This window comes from Mchenga conophoros, linkage group LG16, assembly GCF_057382185.1.
Source record: "Mchenga conophoros isolate Kocher_MC1m ecotype Shallow Benthic linkage group LG16, M_conophoros_male_GT1.1, whole genome shotgun sequence".
In the NCBI taxonomy this organism is placed as follows: Eukaryota; Metazoa; Chordata; class Actinopteri; order Cichliformes; family Cichlidae; genus Mchenga; species Mchenga conophoros.
This window is the reverse complement of record NC_140541.1, coordinates 30,039,529-30,059,463: the sequence shown is the minus strand read 5'-3', so window position 1 is coordinate 30,059,463 and position 19,935 is coordinate 30,039,529. Positions and strand designations below refer to the sequence as shown.

The 19,935-nt window shown below is 38.7% G+C and overlaps 1 protein-coding gene across 2 annotated transcripts; it reads right to left on the bottom strand.

Annotated features, from left to right (window-relative positions):
• Positions 1-365: 365 nt before the first annotated feature.
• On the bottom strand, positions 366-9,216 carry LOC146557065 (sterile alpha motif domain-containing protein 9). Of its 2 annotated transcripts, none has more exons than XM_085249910.1 (4): positions 8,697-9,216; positions 5,783-5,840; positions 5,631-5,695; positions 366-5,451 (listed from the first exon to the last, which is right to left on the bottom strand). In XM_085249910.1, the coding sequence occupies exons 3-4, from the start codon at positions 5,652-5,654 to the stop codon at positions 979-981; spliced, it is 4,497 nt and encodes a 1,498-aa protein (XP_085106036.1). In that variant the 5' UTR covers positions 5,655-5,695; positions 5,783-5,840; positions 8,697-9,216; the 3' UTR covers positions 366-978. The 2 variants fall into 2 exon arrangements, with proteins under 2 accessions (XP_085106036.1, XP_085106035.1); XM_085249909.1 differs by having other exon boundaries at positions 8,711-9,216.
• Between the last annotated feature and the right edge of the window lie 10,719 nt (positions 9,217-19,935).

Below are 19,935 nucleotides of genomic sequence, written 5' to 3'. Positions count from 1 at the left end.
ATTCACTTTTTAACATATTAGCTGCCTGAATATATGCATTTTATTGTTTGCATGACAATAAACTGTAGTTATCCATTTTTAACTATATATCCTGCATTGTTTAATGTTTCATAAATACTATTTCTTCCTTTTTGGTCTGTCATCCAAAAAAAGCATAAAGCACCTCACACTTTAGGCTGTATGAGGAGCAGTCACAGGGTTATATAATGCAAATGCTTCTTAGAGCTTTTGCATATGACCTAAACTGATCCATTCAATTTCATTCCCCCCTAATTTGAACATAGTTATGCACTTCTTCATTTCTGGAGTCTACATATAACTATTAGAGTGCATGTGCAGTGCATTTTAAAGTAACCCTTACATAGTAATGTTGCAGTACATCTTTATTAGGTAGAAAAGGTATTGCAAAATTCAGTGCTAGATTTTACATGGAAACCAAAAAACAAATCATGTTGCAAAAACTGCAAAAGTAATATAAGACAATATGATAAAACGTCAAGTGTTGGAATTTTAAACGTTAGACAACTTCATATACAACTTAGTTGTATTAATCAAATAATCATTATGCAAAAAATTAGTAGTACAAAAGTACACAAATCAAATATAAATGTACTATAAAAATGATTTAACTATACTATTAAATCCATCATATATCACTTTCAGTCATATAACCTAAAACGCGCCAACCAGTAACAGTTACATTCATTTTCAAATATCACATATCAGTTATTAAAAAAGACTAACATTTGCAGTGACTTGTGAGCTACAGTGTAAATGTTGTTAAGACATTGCTCAAAGGTTTTGTATGACAAATGCCCCCACCCCTTGCAACAATAACAAAAATACAAACATCATTTATGTAAAGTACACAGGAAAACATAATCACATATAAGCCAAAGACGACAATTATGCAGATGTCCAGTGCAAACTCTGCCAGAAAAAGCTAGCGTGTCTCATCTCTGTCATGACCATGCATAATCATTTTTGTCCAATGTCAAATGCAACAGGTCCTCTCATGGAGAAACCTATGAAGAATGACACTTTTGACCCTTCTGCATGCCCACTAATCTGGCTCCGATACATTGGGGTGACTGGAAGACCAGTATCTGCCATTATGCAATCACTATGCACCTCCCCTGTGACCCTATAAAGGAGCTCCTCCACCTTCTTCTCCTTCCATATTGTGCCACTTCCCCACATGGAGGCAAACTGCTGTTGCCCATCCACGATGCACTTTTTGATCTCTCCAATGTGGACCAGTCGTTCATAACCAGGCTTCTTTCCCAGGAGGAAATGAATAACGGGACTCTTGCCATTGTACACTTCCTTCATCTCTGCATGATAAGAGGTTTTCATCTGTGAGATGTACCTTCCAAGTTCTCTGTATACCGGACGGTTTGGCTCTGGCCATAACAGCAGAACTGCAATGAAGTAGAGCGGCAAACTCTCACTCAGTGGGATTTGCCCACAAAGAACTTGGGGGAGAAGATTTACCATGGTTTCATATGGCTGTAACCGATGTGATCCCAGTTTAAGACGACTCAACACAACATTGACATAGATAAAGTTCACTTTCTCCTTTGGAGTTGGGTTACACTGCCAAATAAAGAGATACTGTCTAGCAATCTTTTCCAACTTTGCAGTTGAGGTTTCATTTGAGAGACAGCTCAGAATCCCAGAATAGGTGTCAGCCTTTTCCTCTTCCAGGAACTGTCTTGTCTGGTGTAGTTCCAACATAGTGTGCAAGGTTTTATTCTTCAAAAGAGATGCAGAATCTGTCTTACAGAAAACCTTTGCATAATTTCTGAAACATCTGAAAAGCTCATTTTGGGACATTTGCTCACGGCTATCTTTCATTCCAAATCTGGAGCCCAGATTTACATAAAAATTGTCAAGGAAGTCTATGTTCTTCTTCATCCTGTATTTGAGGTTGTAAAGTACATCCTCAAACTGTTTCAGAATGACATAGTAGGGTTTGTTTTTGGTGTGCCAACGATCCTTACTTTCTAGGTCGTAAAGTTTAAGATCTCCAGAAAGAACCTGGCTCATTATGTCATGACGAAGACCATCAGAAGAGAACACAGGGGTCTTTGCCAGCACATCAGTGACAAGCACACCAACCTGAATTTCTCCCAGGCAGCCAGAGGTGTTGAAAGTACAGTTGTCTGTTTTGATTTGTAATCGTTGGAGTGACTCCTTCTTTGCAAGGTTCTGTGTTTCCTGGAATGCTTCCAATGCTGACTGAGCCAGTTTCAGAAGTGTTTTCAGTTTCTCTGGACGGATGGGTTCTTCCTTGCAGTCTGCAATGGCATTCTTGAGCTCATGCTTGATCACTTGTGCTGATGTATCTGCAATATAGGAGTTGTCTTTGTAAAGATCTTTTGCTTTTTTTGCCCAAAATTTTGCCTCTACAAAATCTTTCTTTCTTAGGTAATAGTACCGGGCGAGTAACTGGGAGACAATGGGATCTTTCTCATATCTCTTTGAGGCATTTTTTAACACCATCTCTTCCAGTCCAGGTGTTTCATGTGCAATGTCCTGAATGAGTGGAGAGAACTGTGATTCCTCTAATTCATGATATCGCTTGACCAAAATGTGGTGAACATCTTGCAGGAGCTTGCTTTTGCCTTGTGTGCTTTCATAAAACGTGTCTGTGTTCAGCAGAAGGTCAGCAATTTCAACTTTTTTCACATTGTGTGTTGCTTTAAGTTCCAACAAACACTGCTTTGCAATTCTTGAGTGAATCATTTTCACAGCTCTGAAGACTACCTTACCCTGAACTGAACAGCTGGTTATAAAAGTAGAAAATTTTCCAAAACCACATTCAACTTTGTTGGATCCACAAAACGGTTTTGGTTGAAGGTCAAGGAATTCCTCACACAGAGAGACTGATAGAGAGGCCCCGCGGCAGTAAACATCCAACAGAACTAAAACTGCAAGAAGCTGGGCATTTTTCTGATTCATATTGAAGCTCTTCAGTGTGTTGCGGACCACACTCTCAATGTATTCTGACTTAAAGTTCTTCTTCATGATCATGAAACCATAGAATGTTTCAGTGTTTTTGTAAGTTTTCTCTATTTCGACTAGTTTTTCCTCAAACTGTTTCTGTTCCCTCTCAGAGAGATTATTTCCAATGAATACAGTATCTGCAGTTTGCCCAGTCGTTTCAGAAGACTCTGATCTCATGCAGTTCAAGACAACCACCTGCGCAGACTTAGACTGAATTTTTTTCTCTTCGCATTCTTTTTCAATGAGCTGCTGCAAGTCAAATACTTTTTCCATATCATCAAAGTCATCTATCATCAGCAAAACAGGGACACTTGGCAGCTGCTCCTGATATTTATACATGAGAAGTTTGGTCACCTGACTGGCTACTTCAGCAAAGTCAGCATTGTTGTTCCTGAGGACAGCACAACGAAATGTGTTCCGGAGAGACCACAATATGTGCATGGCCAAAGTTGTCCCACCACATCCAGGTACATGCATGAGGTTAAACAACACACAGGCTTTTCTCAGAGAGGATAAATCAGGTATGATTGTATCCTTGATGTAGTCAAAGTGGTCTCGTTTGATAAACGGTGTGGATCCGGGCTGCTCCGAGAAATAAAAATTCCACCACGTCACCTTTCCACCCTTGTAGAAGTTCTCCTCTATCACATTTTTTTCCTCATTTCCTCCTTCACATTGGTTCACACAAAGGACATCTAAGGTACTCAGACTTCGCTCCACTTTCTTCTCAAATAGCACTTTGCTTCCCCCACCACACGGTAGGAAACGACTGGATCTGCGATTCTCTGACCAAAGGCTAAGGATAGTGCCATTGACTTCTGCAAAGCTGAGATCATGTATGCATCTACTTGAGATGTTGATTCCACATCGAGCCTCAATTAAGTCTCTCCAGGAGTTGAATGCTTTGTCATTGTCACATATGCAAAGGATCTGATCTGTGCCTCTGAGTTCCTGCCAGAATGTACTGAAAGTCTCCACAAGGGGGTCCATCTTCTCACTTACTCTTGACAAAATTAAAAAAATGACGAGGAACCTCTTGTTTGGAAGGACATCTTTGCGACACAAGAAGGAAATCACATCTCTGATGGAGGCTCCCTTGTCCATTAACCACTGGTCAATGTCTGAGGGCGACTCATGCTCAATGCCTCCATTGCAGAACACCCAGCTGGTGTTTTGCGTTAATTTCAACTTGTTCGCAATGTCTTCAACTCCTTCTGTGATTTTATATCGTGCCGGTGAATGAATATTTACTGGGCTCTGCTGGTCAAAATATTGCTCTAATCCCTCTTTAGCTGATTCTGGATCAAAGTCCAACACCGCTGTTGGGTTCAGATCTACAAGAAATTTTAGATAATCTAACTGGCTTGGGTATGATTTGTTAGTTATTATCACATACTGCTCAACATTTGATTTATCTAAAGACAGAGAGCCACCAGTGATCATGTGACTGAGTCTAGAGCCCTGAGTGCTGTTTTTTATCACACTGAGGTGCTTCTCTTCTGCCTTTTTCCGGAGTTCTAATTGCTGAGCCATACTTTCTAGAAACTGCTCGTACTCTCGCTTGTTTGGTTGCACAAGAAGATCTCTGCTGCTACCACCATCACGGATAAAGAAACATTTTGATGGTTCTGATTCAGTTTCTTTCATTTTGCCTTTTTTCTTGCCCTTTTTTATGGTGTTTGTGTGGTAGCCGTTTTCTTTACAGATCGTAGTCTCTGGAACAACGTCGACTTCTATGACACATTTGTCAGATAATGTCGTGTTCTTGTTGAGAACTTCAACAAATCGTGGAGGTTTGATGCATGTCTGAGCAGCTTGTTTATGTTTATGTTCAAAACACCCATTAATGGCAGATTTTAGTTCATTTGCAAAAGCCTCTCTGTCCTCAACAACCACTCCCAACACTTGACCGTGGGTGAACTCCGGTTTGTCTCCTATTCCAAAATGTATGGTGCCGTTGGTGCGGCTGTTCATGCAGGCAGCTGCAAAGCGAATGACCTCAGATGTGAACTTCTTCATTTTAGTTTCTTCTGTTGTGCTGGTGAAAGCTTTGTACTCATGGCAGGGTTCAATCAAATCTGAGGCACCTGATTCTGTAACATCAAGAATGCTGCTTTCCGTGTATCTGAATGTATCGTGGTATCTACAAAATGGATACGGCTTGCACGGTTTCCCAGGCTGGTTTCTAGAACCTACTGGCTCTTCTTTTTTAAATTTCACAACTTCATCTCTGGCACGAATGAGAAGTTTAGCCGGTCCAAAAGTCACACCAATTTTGGTTAAGTCAGTTGTATCTAAAAGCAGAAGACTTTCACCATTGATGTCTTCATTAAACAATATTTCAGCAACTTTGTCATCCACGCGATCCAATTGGAGAACCCATTGCCTCACTTGATGTTTACTCCAATCTTGTATGTCTGATGACCGATCATCTTCCTGGCACTGAAATATAAAGTCCAGTTAACATTCCTAATTTCTAAATTAATTATTAGACACTTCAATATTTAGTGAATATGTCTAGTATTATGTGGAACAGTTTAAAACATGAACCTATGTTTTAATTTATAAAAGCTCACTTCTTAATATTTGTTTTATTGAAGCATTTTTCAATTTTTACTTACCTTCATTTCACCTTGATCTGCCATGACAGTACTGCTTCCTCTTTCACAAATATAGATTAGTGATGCTACAAAATAATTTAAATAGAAATATTAGCAATAGAGGAAAAGTAACTGTATTGATTGTAACTCAAATTAAGCAAGTTCAGCCTCACCTTAATTTTTCCTGATCATCAATGATGGCTGGTCAACTTTTCACACATATTGGTAATGCTGCAAAAAAGTAGAAGTATTATAAACACATGGCTGAGGCAGTTTAGGAGTAACAAGGGAGGGATTTAAGAACCAACGAGACTAATTTATTTAGTTTCAGGGGGAATATGTATGACATTGTTAATCTCAATAATCGTTAAGATGTGCTTTGCTATACAGGATTTCAGTATATATACAGTTTTTGGTCTCCTTTATTTCTGTGGTCTCGATAGGTGCCAAGTATTGATTACAGGGTGGGCTGTTTAGCAATTGGTTACCCAGCAACCACACAATTGGAATTCATGTAGTATATGACTTAGCATTGTCTTCATGAAATAAGTAAGAACTTGAAAAAGATGTAATCTGGATGGCAGCATATATTGCTGAAAACCTATAAGTTACCATAAGTTGGCACCTGTGAAACTAAAAACTGGAAAAACAGTATAGTGCTAAACAAATATTTTGAATAAAATTTGTATAATTTGACTGTCTTTTGAAAGAACATCCCAGAGAAGGTGAGCGTTTTTAAAGTAAATATGGGGAATTCATCATTCTATGAAACTGGGCAATTATTTCAACAATTTAATAAATGAAAGATTCAGAGACTCTAGAGAGGTTTCTGCACACAGGAGCCAGGACGCTTAGATCTTGATAGGGTTCAGGCCTGTACAGCATTAGAAACAGACCTGTGTTGGAGATCACTGCATGACCTTACAAACACTTCTGAAAAGTGTCGGCAGTTAACACAGCTCTTTGTTGCATTCACACATGCAAGGAACAAACAGAGAAGATACAGAAACACTGCTTCCTTCCTTAAAACCAGGAAGCAGCCTGTGGTCTCACCACTTATCCTCAGTTCAGTTCAGTTCTTTTTTATTTCAAAGAGGATGTTTAGTTACATCGAGACAGCAGCCTCGATAATACGTATAATAATACAGGATTATAAATTAATGTGCTTGGTATAGGTAAGTTGTACGTGTGAGAAGGCCCCATTGACGCTGAACTCTGTGTTGAAGTGAAGGTGGTGAAGGCAGAGGAAACGGAGGTTCACTGATCTCAAAGTGAGGAGTAATGATCAGTTTTAAAGAAAAGTTGAATTTTCATGTGCAGCTGGCTTATTGGCAGAAGGCTCTGCTCTTTGGCTCAGGTGCACTATGTGGCATATTACAAAGTAAGATGTTTTGAGTCAGTTGTATGGTGCAGTGTGTGCTTGCATGAGAAGCCTCTGTGGAACTGTGTACTGACTGAATTAAAGCAAAGTACATATGTCAAGCCCTTGACATGATCCTGTTTTCCAGTGTGGACCTTGGTAAAATATATTCTAATGATACAAAATTAAGAAAAACCATTTACATACATTATTAGGATTAAGAAAGCTGCCTGAATTTTTTGTAGTAACCCCGTTGCAATACAATAATCAGTTTTGGAGTCGAATTTGTAGCATGATTTAGTGTCAGTGAAACAGAAATCTGAATTTATTATGTTCAGGACAATTATTACAACTACAATAACAGTAGTTTTGCTACTAAGTTAAATTATTTTTTCATAAATTTTATTTTTGCATTTAAATTAAACATAACATGATTATACGAAATCAACCAAGAACAGCTATTGTTTTTAACATTTGTGAAATTATAAGCATGAAAGGAAAAAAAAGAAAGGAAAAAAGAAGAAAAGGAAAAGGAAGAAAAAAAAAACGAAAAAAAAAACAAACAAATAAAATAATTCACGCGGAGTGTGAGGCATGAATTATGATCAGTTATTTTTTTTAAGAATTCTAGAAATGGTTGCCAAATCATACAAAAACTCGCCAGTTTCCCCTCTCTATCAAATCTTATCTGCTCTACCCTGGCCACAGACACCATCTCATTAAGCCACCTGTTAAAACACGGGGCCGAAGAAGACCGCCACTGTAAAAGAATAAGTTTCTTTGCAGCCAGCATACCCATTGTAATTAAGCTCAATTATTTTAAACATATCTGTTTTCTCTGTATGGAAGAGGATTAGGGCCACTGGAAATCACAAAGAAAAAAATATGTGGTGGAATTTTCAGTTTATAAAGTCTGCAACATGGTCAGCTGTGGTCAAGGCATTTAAATTACTGTAAGCAGGAGAGCTAACACAAATCAAACATCACAGTTCTAAAGTCATGAGAGCTCTGAAACAGAAGTAGTGCTCCCACTTCTTTATCCATTACAAGGAAGAGGGGAAAAGTCACAAACTTATCACACCACACATCACGAGGCTCGTTGTTTTGTGCCCTTGTTCGTTATTAGCACCTGCAAAGGGAGTTGTCTTCTCCAACTACTGAGGCTGAAATAAGTTAATATAGTTTTAGAAACTTACACTGAACAGTCTATTACAGTGTTAAAACTAGGCATATGCATAAGCTACTTAAACACTTTAAATGAGAATAATAGAAATTTTCTATTACAATTCCAAATTACTCCCCACATTTTTTAATGGTTCTAATCCTCTTCCGTACTTCTGATTCAGAAGCACACCAGTGGTTTCAGTGGTGTGCTCTACAATGCCAGCTAGAGGTTAGAATAAAACCAGGAAGTGGCTTTAGTGTTTAATGTTTTTGTTCAACCCACAAATCCAAAAGACTTAAGGCAACAGAACCAACAGAATCATTCAAAAACTGGTTAATTGCTTTCTGGTTAAGTCTTTTTAGATGTGATACAGTAGGTATTAAGTGGAGACAGGAAGATATGTAATGTAAGGTAATATAAGTAAGCGAAGTGTCATCATAGAAAGGCAAACCCTGTAAAGTAAAACGAAGAACCACAAAAAATAACTGGTTGCATCCTTACTACGCATTTACTATTTTTCCATTTATCTTTATAACAATGAAGGCTCAAAACAAATACTGACCAAAACTCACTCACATTTCATTCAGTCCGCTCTTCAGTCCTCTCGGTTTAAAGCTGAGCTCCGTAGCCAGGTTAATGTAGCGGTTTTGGAGAGCAATAAAACAAAGAGGCTTCTCCTCCTTGTTTGCGGAGGATACAGATGAGAGAAGACTGAGGAAGAAGACTTCAGCTGGGCGGGTCATTCTCAGGAATTGAAACCTAACCAAAACTGTCCGTGTGTTTCGATTATTCTTTCCGAAACGATACTTGTTGCGAGATGGGTGACTTCCTCCGTGATTTGTCAGCATTGAATCATGTTCTTTTCGTCGTCTTGATTAATTGTGAAACGATATTGTAAATCCTTTGATTCCGGAAACCCTCCCAAATGAGTCAGTGCGTCAGTCCATGAGGTCCTTGAAATGTTCCACTGGGAGTGGAAAAGTGGAAAGATTCAGTTCCAGGGTTGAAAGAGCGCCCTCCTTCTCAACTGAATAGTTAAACTGAATTTTAAAACACATGTATAATATCTAAGAGCTGAAATTTAACTGAGCTGGGAAAAAATTTGTGAAAAATTAAAAACTGAGGGATTAAAAGCATCCTCCTACTGCGCATCACTGCATCTATCTCCACCGTGGCTCCCAGCAGCGGGTGCCACAGCTGAACGTGAAGCAACCAATGGCGTGTCCAGCGGGGTGGCCTGGGGGGGCACAGGCCACCCCCCAAACCAGACTGGTTTGGCAAAACAATAAAATTCAATCAAATATCAATGTTTTCACGGTGACGCTCAGATATCCGAGTGTAAGTGAATGCAGCATCGCTTCTGCGCTATGCGCATCACGTTAGCAAAGGTAGGAGAGCCAAGCCCGAAAGATGGCCAAGATGGCACTGCAGGAAACAATTTTTCGGTGAAAGAAAATGAGGACAGAATAAATGTCCCGGTAAGTAATATCAAGTTTGTTGAGTTTAGTAAACTTCGGTGAAATTAGAATACCAAGGAAAAAAATAACACTTAAAGAATTATTGCAGCTGTGGAATATTTCAGACAGTATGCTACTGAGGGCAGCTAACATAAGAGTTATGCGTTATAAGATATAATCTAAGTCGTAACATTGCTGTATGGAGCTGCAGATTTGGTTGCAGGTTAACATAGCTGGACTGGCCATCGGGCATACCGGGCATATCCCCAGTGACTTATTTTTTATTTTTTTTGTAATGGCCAGATGCAGGTCGATGTGTAGAAATAACTCCGTTGTTTGGTGGTGGCTATGACGGGGGCTTCCACAGAGGCAACAGGTGGATGAGGGAAGGGGAGGCAGGAGGAGAGACCCGAGGCAGCCACCAGTCCGAGTGTCAGGTGAACTGAACTTCAGGTAAGAAGTTATGACCTGCAGTCTATCTGGGTCATATATAAACCAAGTTTAGGTGGAGTTTATTTTCACGTTGCTGACTTTTTACTGTCAGTTGCAATAACTCATACTGCGTTCTAGCCAGTTTGACTGAGTTTTTATACAGCTGGGTGGGTGCTATGATGTTACTGATAGTGAACTTTATTTTATTCATAAGGTTAGTTAGTAGAGTTGCCAACGGCTCCTTAAAAAAATGGAATGGTCCCTCATTCAGAGAAAATATTACGCGTTTCGTATTGAGCTGAGAAGAGACGCAGTTTGTCCCGGACTTTAGCTAGAATGGAAAAAAGACACAAAGCTGGATTTATTCTGTCTTTATGCTGCACAGCTGCCTCTTCTCTCATTCTCTCACCCTCCCTCTCCTGTTGCTACTTCAATCATGAAACTGATCAATGATCAGCTGATCGGCTTTTCTCTCTTGTTTGTTTATCGCCCACTTTGCGCCAGAAAGAGGAAACCAGCAGATATTGCGCTAAACAACAGCAGCACGTTTAAGCTTGATCAGCTGTTGTTAGAATGTATTTAATATTAATTTCTAGTATCAGCTGATGTTTGCTGGAGCCACAGCTGTAAAGCTGCTGGTCATGATGTCTGTTTAGATATGTGGTGAGAGGGAAACATGAAGATGAAACCAGGAGATGTCCTTACTGAATCATCAGAGCAGAACAGGTGATGGAGAAACAGGTTTACCTTTTAGGTGACATGAATGAGTTGAAGTTATCAACTGTTTCTGAGAGATAAATAACACCAGGATCCTTTTTTATGTAGCTGACAGCTGGTAACTGTGCAGGGGCGGGTCTAGCAAAGTTTTGCCAGGGGGCCAGGTAGGGAATTAACAGGGAAAGGTGGGCACAAAGAAATACTTTTCTTTCTTATTCTCATTTAAAATACCTAGTTTTTATTAAATAATTATCTAAATCTTACAACCAAAGTTTTTATCTGACGTAAAATGTATAGAAATCATACATATACCAACAAGACTGTACATCACTGTCACAACAGGGTTTGTTTTCAGTCAAAGGCTTTATGGCTTTAATACCTGGTGGGTCGGTCTGTAGTAAAAATGCCCAATTTTTTTGTCCCAGTCCAGCCCTGCAGGTTAATACTGGCAGTGTCACCATGCCAGCTGACTGTATTTTATCATCAGCCAGTGTTGTTCTTTATCAATATTACCAAAGTTTACCATAAGGCAGCATAGAAAGTATTTACTTGCTTTCAGGTTTTATTCAAATGTTAGTCTTTTCATTTGTTTCCACACTTTTTTCCTGTTTCAAAATCAAACACCAGTTTGTGAGAAGATTATCTTCTTTTTTTAACAGGCAGATAAAGTTTTGCATTGGCTAATTTGTCAATTGTTTGTTACAAATGTTCGTATTTTAATTTTCAAAAATGTTTTTGCCCAAAACATATGTGCACTATATGTCAGTAAAAATACTATGCAAATATTGCTGTCCTTGAATGCTGAGTAAACACTGACAAAGCACTGATTGTATCTCTTGTACTTTATCAACGCAGTATCTAAAAACTTTGCACCGTAGTGGTTAAAATCTCATTCTAATAAGAGTTAAAAGTGTATTTGGTTATTAGGTTTATAGGATTATTGAATTATGGTTAAGGGTTGGTAGAATTTTTTTTTAAACATTATCTGCCAATTAAATCTGCCACCCTTCTCCAAATCTGTGCCCCTACCTGGCCCCCCCAACAAAAATTTTCTAGACACGCCACTGGAAGCAACAGCGAGGTACTAAAAGTTGCGGTTCCACTTATGTCCCCTTGAGGCTCCAAAGTCCCCATAGATGTCCACGTTGAGACTTTGGACCTATTTTCTACCGTCATTGCTTTGGAGTAGCGAAACACACCCCACCTATCATTTGCTGGATGTTAAGAGATCTGAATTTAAAAACGACTGTTAAATCGCAGTTTTTTTTTTAACTGGAAGGACTCAATGGGGTATGGCCCTTATTCATATAAAATATATAGTGCTAATGCAACAGCACTTTTCTGTTCATCTTTGACTAACACATGTACATTTGTAGTATAAAATCACCCTGTGTGTTCTCAACAGTGGAAACAAAATCAAAGTATATAACCGAGTAAGTAGAATAACACTTCACGTTTTCTTCAGTTAAATGATCACAGCTGGGCCAAGTGCAATCACCCTGATCACTGATGACTTTTAAATGACTTCTTATGAGACAATCTACAAAAGAAAGCAATCTGTCCCTTCCATTCAGTCAGTGTTTCCACTGCAAACCATTTCCATAAGAAGGGTTTTTTGTTTGTATCTTTTTGTTTATTAAGCTGCTTAACACCAAACTATGAAGCATTCAAGCATAGCAACATGAATCTGTGTTTCTCCACTTTGATGGAAGATTGCAAACGCAGCTCTCGCCCAAATTATATGAGGACCTAATGGCCTGGAATATTGAACCCAAAAGGACATAATCCATAATCCTGGATGGTCCATCACCCATTGTCAAACAAGGGTGAAGATCTGGTTTACTGTTTTGTGGCCAATTCACATTACTCCTGAATCCAGGGATCAGCAGGGTGCCAGAGCCTTCTCGCCACCACAGTGGAATATATTTTCCTGGTGAACGTCTGCAAGGGAAATGATTATGGTGGGGCAAGTTCACCACATATAGCACTGTGGGGAACCAGTGGTTCAAACATTTCATTAATGAGAAAAAATTGATGTGTATTATTAAGGCCAAAAGCAGTAGGTATAGTATTTCACTAAATGCAAAATGTACAGATTATTTACCACCGACATCGACTGAAATAGCAGGAATTAAAACATGAAAGTTACTCAATAATACAATAACGTCTAGTGACCTCCTATATTGATTAATGTAGGTAAAGAAGGTAATGATAAATACTACAGAGAGCACGGAGGTGAAATGACAGTAAATATTCAGACTGCAGAAGAAACATTAACAGCAGTTGTAGAGCGTACACCATGGTCGAAGAAGAGTTGTTATACGGAAGCAGGAGAATTGCGTATTTGGACAGTTGGAAAAGCACCACTTCATAGAAATGTTGATTTATTGATCAAATGCAGTAGCTTGGAAAACTGTAAGATCCATACTGCACATATTAGAAACAATTTTTCACAGATATAGGTAGGGAAAATCATCTGGACCTTCAAATATCAGGGGCTTAGCCCAGACATGAAGTCTTCTGAATTTCTACTCCATAACAGCACTTTTCCAAAGTTATTTACTAGGGCTGGGTCATATTATACCGTTCACGGTAATACCGGTATAATGTTGGGCAACGATAGGAAAATGAAATATCGCGATAGAATATGAGTAAAACGCGCATGCGCAGTGCCTTTGTTTTCATACGCACATGGCCGATTGTTGAGTGAATCAGATGAACTAGAATTGGTTTGTAAAAATGGTGCAACTTCAGTGATGTGGAACTGGTTTGGTGTTTGTCCGTCAGATACACGACAAAGCACATTTTTTTGCAGAACATGTAAGCGGCCGTTGTTATTGTCGTATTTGTCGGACTAAGATGCTCTTAAATCTGGGAGTAATCTGGGTCCTAAACTCTGTATGCTTCAGGTCAAACAACACTGCAGCATCACTGAGAGTTAAAAACTGTCTAAATTCTGTCATCTTTAATTAAACGATCAGCATTGCTGCTTTACCAGGTGTAACTATAAAGTTTAACTTCCAGGCATCCATGAAAACAAAATTTATTACATTTAACGGAGTTAGAAGTTAGCAGGGAGCTAGCGGAAGTTAGCTCGCTAGTTTCGCTAGTTACCTAAGCATGATATTGCATGTTCTGACAGAGATTTCTGAAAAAAATCAAACGTACAGCTCTGCTATCACTTCCAACATAAATGAAGACAGGAAACTAAACAGCAGTGACGTTTGTAGGGTTACTGAAGTTGGGCTAGCTGCTATATAATGATGTGCTACGTGATCGCTAGCGACACAGCTACGTTAGCATAATATAAACACAGTGAAGCTGGAGGACGAACACTAACACTTTTCCACTTATAAAAGTTAACGTTAAAGTTCCTGATAGTTAGAGACAAATGTAATCGCATGGCAGGATGCTGTAAACGGACCAAACTTCAGTCAGGAGAACAACTGAGATAATCCATCCACAATACGAGGTTAGTCATTAATATACTGCAACAACATGCAGCTGCCAGAGAATTCAACATTAATGAATCAATGGTACAGAAGTGAAGGAAGCAAGAAGAATGAGTTTAATAAAGTTTGATTTATCTGACTGCTTTGTTTCGCTTAATGTGCCTTATAATCCCGTGCACCTTATGGTCAGAAAAATACGTACTGCACACTGCAGTTTAATGTTGCAAAGCACCTCTTTTTAACTTCAGTGGATATTATACATGGTTATGCTCAGGATATGTCAGCCCATTTCTACTGGAAATGCCTTTTGGTTAAACTTTAAGCAAGGAATTTGCATTTGCACTGTTAAATTTTTATAAAGCTTTAATGTACATAAAAACCAGCTTCTTGTTTAAGTGAAAATAAATGGAAGGTTGTCTTTTTGCGCTAGTAATGTTGTGGAGTTGTATTTTGTCTCGCATCAATTATATCGTCAGTTATATCGTTATCGCAAATTTTCAAATATATATCGTGATAAATATTTTTGGCCATATCACCCTGCTCTATTATTTACTATATTTCGTAATTCAATCTAAACACCATTTTCATACTGGGTTCCAGCTGTGGCAGGAAAATATAGCTGTTATGTAGTTGGGTTTTTTTTTATGAGAATGAAAAGAAGAATTTGGCAGTTGAAAAGGGGAAGATATTTACAGGTGTTGGCCTTAATCTCTCATGTATGTAGAAGTAGTAGCAAACTATAAATGTGTTTTATTCAATAGATGTCTGTTATGTGCTTAGTCTAATGAGGGTTGAGTGTCCTGTGTTAATAAAGTGCATAGTAAAAAGACAAAGACATACAAATGCAGCTTGTGCTGTTTTCATGTGCTTAAAATTAAGACCAATTTTATTGCATCTGTATTTTTATATTCTTACACTGTAGAGAAAACCAAGCACAGAAAGACGATCTATTCCTGACAATCTATTCCCTGAAACACCAACCTACCTCAAGACCTACACACAGTGTGCACTCTGCTTTTCTAAAGGTTGAGAAAGACAAGGAGTATCTCTCAATCAGGGAATCGAACCTTGGTCTTGTGCAAAAGAGGCAGGGACACTCAATACTGTAACCGTGGGAAAAAGAGAAAAGTGCAGTAACCATGTTAACCAGGAGACAAAATGAAACACTTTCTCTGTTTCATCTTTTGGATACTTCCAGATTTACATACAAGCTTCTGTGTGTAAAATTTGACTGGGAACACTGCCACATTGTGGCCAGATAGGGTGTTACATATGTACTGAAAAGAATTACCACTGGTAACTGCAAAAATCAGAAGGAAAAAATGATCCTCCTCCACTGAAGTTAAACTTATGTTTACATACTTTTTCAGCATACAGAGACATAGTGAGTCACATCCTTTTAAGGTTGTTTAGCAGGAGTGCTGGCAGTGCAAAACTCACTTTATGGATTTTGGGTCGGGTGTCCAAGGTAAAGGTAAAACAGGTAAAACTTCTAGGTTTAATATGCTCTATAGTGCAACAGTCCTGTGAATGTTATGTCATCATCTGAATCAAAATGACCAAAAAGAAAAGTCTGATCAAACACCTGTTTGTTACACGGTGCAGAGCTACATGGAGAAGCAGTTTCCAGATAAGGTAAAATTATTTACAGGTTCTTTATGGTTCAAAGGATTCAGGGTCTGTCTGTGGGCTTTATCCCCAAGCTTGAAGTAACTATTCAAGGGAAAACATAATTTATCCCCGTATCCAGCAGATCCTGTGGCCACAGTATTAGGTCCACAATTAGTGGAAGAAAACATGTTTTTTAGGGTATAACTTATAGCAGCTCCTGTATTCACAACTGAGCCTCCAGTTAGCATCAGCTGAGGCAGTTTGTCTATAACTTCTTGTCTGGTGTGGTAGGTGTTCAAGTAAAATTCTACTTTTGGATGGTCAGCAAACTGCACGAGACACGTCCATGCAGGTGGTTGATAACACTGATCATGAATTCTCTCACGCAGGGCAAGTTACTACTGCCAATACTGTTTGAGCAATCCACCAGCAAGACAATGTCTCTGAGCACTATTCTTGGCTGCGCTGTGGTTACCTCCAACACCAAGGAAAAGCACAAGAACTCATTAATTGCTTTCTGCAGTTATAATCATAAACTCCAAAGTGCCTACAAATGAAACCTTTTAAAAACATCTCTCGCATCACCAGCACAACCTGGTGTTTAGTGTTCATTTCAACTTCATCATGTTTCTTTCGGTGCAAGAACAGGATTTTAGTGGTTTTCATTAATTTAGAAGCGTCTGAATGAGATGTATTTCCACCCATTTATTCATGCTTTTCTTTATGTACTGCATGAATTAAACATCACTGTGATGTGCAGTTTAAGTTAGGTGTGTCGAATATAAGAGACAAAGAGCAGTTCCTGGCATTATGGGGCTAAATAAGACAGAGCATGAAGAATTTTCGGATGTTTTCCAAGTAGTAGTCGGAAGTCCTTCGTCATGAACACAATACTGTCTGGAAAAGCAATCTGCTTGAGCCTCTGTTTGTGAGCAGCCTTAGAGCCTGCAGCTTGAATCAACACACCCATTAGCTGTTGCAGATTCTTCCACACTGTCATTGCATATTTCAGCAACAGTACAAGCTGGGGTACTCCCTGCTGAATATGGCTGCCCCTCTCAGGCAGTACAACATATTTTCCTGGACAAAGTTTAGTGCTGCTCCAATGTTGACTATCTGTCGTGGTCTTGATTGGAAATTACCCAAAGCAAAAATGATTGTGTCTCTGTTACCGTGGGTGTTGAGAGCTATCCGGAGTCTCGGGAAAGCACTAAACTGGGTGATACCCACTTAAACTGCAACTGGACTGATTGGCGTGCTTTCCACAAACCTCCTGATCAATTTACAGGCACTGTTGATGGCTTTCTGCAGCTGAAAGAGTTAAAAAAAATTATGTCAGTCAAACAATATCTATCAATAGTTATGGCTATCAAAGGTGTCATTCTAATATCAGCACACCAGTTCAGCTTGGTGCTGAACTCCTCTACCAGGTAAAAAAAAAAGGCAAAAATGCCACAAAAAATCTTTTAAAAAGGATATTCAAATATCAGATTTATGCAGTATTGTATATTTATATTAAATTATGTGGTAAAGGGTTAGGTATTTTGGATAGAAGAACATACAGTTACAGCTTCTGATTTTTAGCAATGTGATGCTTTCAGTTATATAGCTCTTAAGATACAATATATATAATAAAAACTACAGCCAAACAAAAACTGGGTCCCAGTTATGGTGTGATGTCTCAAGTGGGCATTAGAGTATGTCCTGTGCGATGACCCCTAGACATATTTTATACAGTACAGTACAGTATAAACATACAGTTTCATATATTCTGATGTGTCTATTTTAAAGCTTTTGCCTAATATTGAGAAGAACTTTTTGAATTCAGGTCCAAAACATAATAACTGCAATAATAAAAATAACCAGTCCAGCAGGTGTAAATAGAGACTAAATATTTTAGACAATAAAAATCCCACTGAGTGCTGATGAAAACTTAACATCTGTAAAATGACTTCTGCCGCTTCTTTAATGAGATTGACTTGACTGAACTTACCTTCCCAAGCACTGAGCTTAGGAAGAAGTCTTGCAAACACGACACCCAGAAGGGTACACAACGGTAACAACTGATGCCTTCTCATCTTCAGAAAAAACTTAAAAGACACCTGTGAAAAAGAAAAAAAAATGTCAACTTTGTTTTCATAGTAAAAGCAGGCTGAAAAGCAGTTATGCAAGATTAGGGGTGTGGCCTCTTTGATTGACAGCTAGCATTTTGCTACGCTTCACCTCAGCTAACTGGCCTGTTTGTGCTATTATTTGAGCATTTGTTATGCAATTATCTGACCAATAATATGTCTGCTTTGCGGCGAATTATACAAGACTGTGCTATTCAAGAAGACTGTGCTACAGTTTTGGTGATTGTATTTTCCAACAGTTATTAGTTTGTTAGCTAGAACTAATTGCCAGATATCTATATCCATGCAATTACTAAAAATTTGTTTAGCAGCAGATTCCCCATTTGATCTCATGGAAAAAATGGTCTTCCTAGAATACAAAGTTATCTTGTTATATCTCACTGGTAGTGAAATCATGTGTCACAGAGCTTGTGACTTCACTTGTTTGAACAATAATTATTTTTTCCTAAGTTTACTTCCAAACATAACTGGTTTTATAGGATGTTTAGGAATGCTACACTAGTTTAACATGTCAGATAAATTACATTTCTGGAATTTTATGCCACACATTAGTTTAGCTCCTATAAGGCAAAACATCACACAGAAGTGGCATTTTTAAGCACACACACATACACGCACCGTTCACATGCATCATTGTCCAAGTCACTTTCTTCTCCAGTCACACTGCTATCTGTGATCTTTATGAAGTACAAGTCAGAAACTCCTGCTCAAACATACGATTCTCTCACCTTTCATTTGCTTACTGACTTGATGTCAAACCTAAAGTAAAAATCAAATTAATCAAGAAATCAAACTCTTTCTGCGACAACACAAGCAGCAGATATAAAACTTACCCTGTGCCCAAATAGCTGTTCTCCACTGTATTTGTTTTAGAGATAAAATGACAACAGTGATGTAAAATGAATGAAAAGGTAAACTATTGGTCACCGTTGTCCTGGTAAACTGAAAGGGACAGACACTCCTGCACTGAATCTGTGTTGTGGGGCGGCCATCTGCTGCGACCGGTTGGGGTGAGAGAAGGAAGACAGGATAAAAGACATGCTGTGGAAGAGAGACAGAGATTAATAACAGATATGATTCAATGCAGAGAGGTCTGTTAATACATAGTGAGTGAGAAAGGTGACTGGAATGGAAAAACTCAATGCATCATGGGAATCCCCCGGCAGCCTATGTCTATTGCAGCATAACTAAGGGAGGATTCAGGGTCACCTGATCCAGCCCTAACTATATGCTTTAGCAAAAAGGAAAGTTTTAAGCCTAATCTTAAAAGTAGAGATAGTGTCTGTCTCCCGAATACAAACTGGAAGCTGGTTCCACAAAAGAGGGGCCTGAAAACTGAAGGCTCTCCCTCCCATTCTAAATACTCTAGGAACAACAAGTAGGCCTGCAGAGCGAGAGCGAAGTGCTCTAATAGGGTGATATGGTACTACAAGGTCATTAAGATAAGATGGGGCCTGATTATTTAAGACCTTGTATGTGAGGAGCAGGATTTTGAATTCAATTCTGGACTTAACAGGAAGCCAATGAAGGGAAGCCAAAACAGGAGAAATCTGCTCTCTCTTTCTAGTCCCTGTCAGGACTCTTGCTGCAGCATTTTGGATTAGCTGAAGGCTTTTCAGTGAGTTTTTTGGACATCCTGATAATAATGAATTACAGTAGTCCAGCCTGGAAGTAATAAATGCATGAACTAGTTTTTCAGCGTCACTCTGAGACAGGATATTTCTAATTTTAGAGATGTTGCGCAAATGGAAGAAAGCAGTCTTACATATTTGTTTAATATGTGCATTGAAGGACATGTCCTGGTCAAAAATGACTCCAAGGTTAAAAAATTAAAATAAAATATTGGAAAAATGACTCCAAGGTTCCTCACAGTATTACTGGAGGCCAAGGTAATGCCATCCAGAGTAAGAATCTGGTTAGATACCATATTTCTAAGCTTTTCAGGGCCGAGTACAATAACCTCAGTTTTATCTGAATTAAGAAGCAGAAAGTTAGCGGCC